The following is a 2,703-nucleotide window of genomic DNA, read 5'->3' as shown; positions in this document are numbered from 1 at the left end:
CTGTACTCCAGCCTGGGTGACAGAGTGAGACTCCATCTCAAAAAAAAAAAAAAATTAGCTGGGCATGGTGTCTCACGCCTGTAGTCCCAGCTACTCGTGATGCTGAGGCAGGAGAATTGCTTGAACCCAGGAGGTGGAGCTTGCAGTGAGCCGAGATCGCGCCACTGCACTCCAGCCTGGGTGACAGAGCGAGACTCTGTCTCAAAAAAAAAAAAAAAACCAGAAAGAAAGAAAAAAAGATTCAAGACAAATGGGGAGTAGTGGGGAGGGTTGGGGGAGACATAGATTAAGTCCCCATAAACAGCCTGAATTCAATGGAATAGGTTGCATAGCTATCCAGAGAGCAGCTCCCAAGGCCAGGGACGCTGGGTGCGGACAGGAAAGCTTTGCTATACAGTGTGCTCTCTCCTGAGGTTAGAGGAGCTGTGCCTTTTTGGGAGGATGTAGTTTGCCCTCGGCCTGGATTTCTGTAGAATCAGCAAGAGTTAGCCTTGAAGTCCTATTCAGGTGGGCCCCCTCTTGCCCTGTACCCAGAATGAGCTGATGTGAGATGCTGAGAGTGGCTTCGTTGGGAAGAGAGCCCGGGCCTTTCTTCCCGTTGGCCTTCTCGGATGCTAACTGCTAGGGCAAAACATCCTGTGGGAAGAGAATCCCCTGCTTGCACTGAGAAATTCAGAAGCAGGAGGCCGGGCACAGTGGCTCACACCTGTAGTCCCAGCATTTTGGGAGGCCGAGGTGGGTGGATCACTTGAGACCAGCCTGGCCAACATGGTGAAACCCCGTCTCTACTAAAAATACAAAAATTAGCCAGATATGGGGGTGGGCATCTCTAATCTCAGCTATTCGGGAGGCTAAGGCAGGAGAATCGCTTGAACCAGGGAGGCGGAGGTTGCAATGAGCTCGCGCCACTGCACTCCAGCCTGGGCGACAAGAGCGAAACCCCATCTCAAAACAAAGAAAAGAGAAGAAATTCAGAAGCAGGAATCCTGGGCCAGCTTCATCCTCAGACCGAAGAGAACTGTAGAATTCTGATTGACATCTTCCAAAAACCTACCCTCTCCAAACCAAAAGCAGTTTTTGCTGACATCTGGTCTTTCTGGGATGCTGATATTTTTATTTATAAAATGACGCTATTATCCCCAAATAGATTCTTATTTTTAACAGGCTTTCTCCCTTTGAGGCCTGCCTGAGGCTCAGAACTTTGTTCTCTGGCATCTCTGTGTTACCCTGTAAAGACAGGAAGGCTCCTGGGCTCTGCCAGGAGCAGAGAGGTGGGGAGGGTTGCCAGCCGGAAAGTCAGACAACTGCTTGTATTCTGCGTTACCTCCCTCCTTGCCCTCATCAGCCTCAGTCCAGGAAAGAGAAACCTTCAGTGAGCGATCATTGCCCCTGAACTAATGCCCCTGTGAGTCACACAGGAAGGGGCAGGTGAAGAAGAGGCCCGATGGGGCCTTGTTCTCTGCCCCCTCCTCCTCCCCTTCCCCAGTGCATCCTCCCCACTGAGGTTTCTCTGCTTTTTATCTCTCAGTTGCCCAACATGTTCGGCGACCTTCGGTCCACATTTATAGCCTTGATGATTGGGTCCTATGCTTCCTCGGCAGTCACCTTTCCAGGAATCAAGGTGAGCACGTGTAATTTGCACTGGTGTCTGTGCAGAGGCCCGCTCCAGGCTAATTCCGCCCTCTCTGAAGAAAGAGGCAATTGTGGGCACCGGGGGTGGCCCCTCTTCACCACCCCCACCCGGGCAGGATGCACCTGGGCATCACAGGAGTGAGAGCTGAAAACCGCGGGGCCTCAGCGGACAGGATGCACGCATGTGGCTGCAGGGTCTGCCGCAGGTGCCTTTGCACTTCTGGGCTGGGGCAGGGAAAGGGCAGTGGGTGAGTTTGTCTCCAGTTTTGAGTCCAGCCCCCGTCTCCTCCATCTTCCTTGTCTCCCCCTGCTCCCCTGGCTCCCCCGCCCCCAGCCTGCTGTTATTGTGCCGTTACTCCCCGCCAGCCAAAGCACTGCTCTTGGCCAAGTGGTTCAGCTGTTTCCCTCCTAGGCAGGATTTTGAGCCTGTGGAAGTCACACAGGGTCAGGACAAAGCAAACACCTCACAGTGCATGAGCTCGAGTTCCCCAGACCCTGTGGCTCTGCCAGGGCCCCGCAGGGGCTTCTCCCACCTCTGGCCCTCACACTCAGTAAAAGCCCCGTTCCTCAGGGGTGCGTGTGGGAATGCTGCTGGCGAGGAGAGGGGCTCACGGTATGGGCTGGCCACCTGGGCATTGAAGTGGTGGGCGCTGGGACTCTGGGGCCAGCCATCCTATGGACTTGCAGAGATTCTCATGCCCCTGAAGCGGGGAGGATCCCGAAAGTTCCTCCTCCTCCTCCTTTTTTGGTGGAGGACAGAGTCTCGCTCTGTCGCCCAGGCTGGAGTGCAGTGGCACAATCTCCGCTCACTGCAACCTCTGCCTCCCAGGTTCAAGTGATTCTCCTGCCTCAGCCTCCTGAGTAGCTGGGACTACAGGTACCCACCACCACACCTGGCCAATTTTTCTATTTTTAGTAGAGACGGGGTTTTGGCATGTGGGTCAGGCTGGTCTCGAACTCTTGACCTCATGATCCGCCCACCTTGGCCTCCCAAAGTGCTGGGATTACAGGTGTGAGCCACCGTGCCTGGCCAATTTTTGTATTTTTAGTAGAGATGGGGTTTCGCCATGT

General features: G+C 54.4%; 1 protein-coding gene across 1 annotated transcript in view; it reads left to right on the top strand.

Annotated features, from left to right (window-relative positions):
- Positions 1–302: 302 nt before the first annotated feature.
- Positions 303–2,703, top strand: part of LOC111534496 (large neutral amino acids transporter small subunit 4-like) — a 4,761-nt gene continuing 2,360 nt past the window's right edge. Inside the window, exon 1 of the mRNA XM_023201086.1 lies at positions 303–1,621. Coding sequence (XP_023056854.1) covers positions 1,445–1,621 — 177 coding nt within the window. The 5' untranslated portion in view covers positions 303–1,444. The remainder of the gene's footprint in view (positions 1,622–2,703) is intronic.

Source organism: Piliocolobus tephrosceles, unplaced genomic scaffold, assembly GCF_002776525.5.
Source record: "Piliocolobus tephrosceles isolate RC106 unplaced genomic scaffold, ASM277652v3 unscaffolded_19179, whole genome shotgun sequence".
Lineage (NCBI taxonomy): Eukaryota > Metazoa > Chordata > Mammalia > Primates > Cercopithecidae > Piliocolobus > Piliocolobus tephrosceles.
The sequence above is the reverse complement of the archived record's forward strand: the minus strand, read 5'-3'. Positions and strand labels throughout refer to the sequence as shown.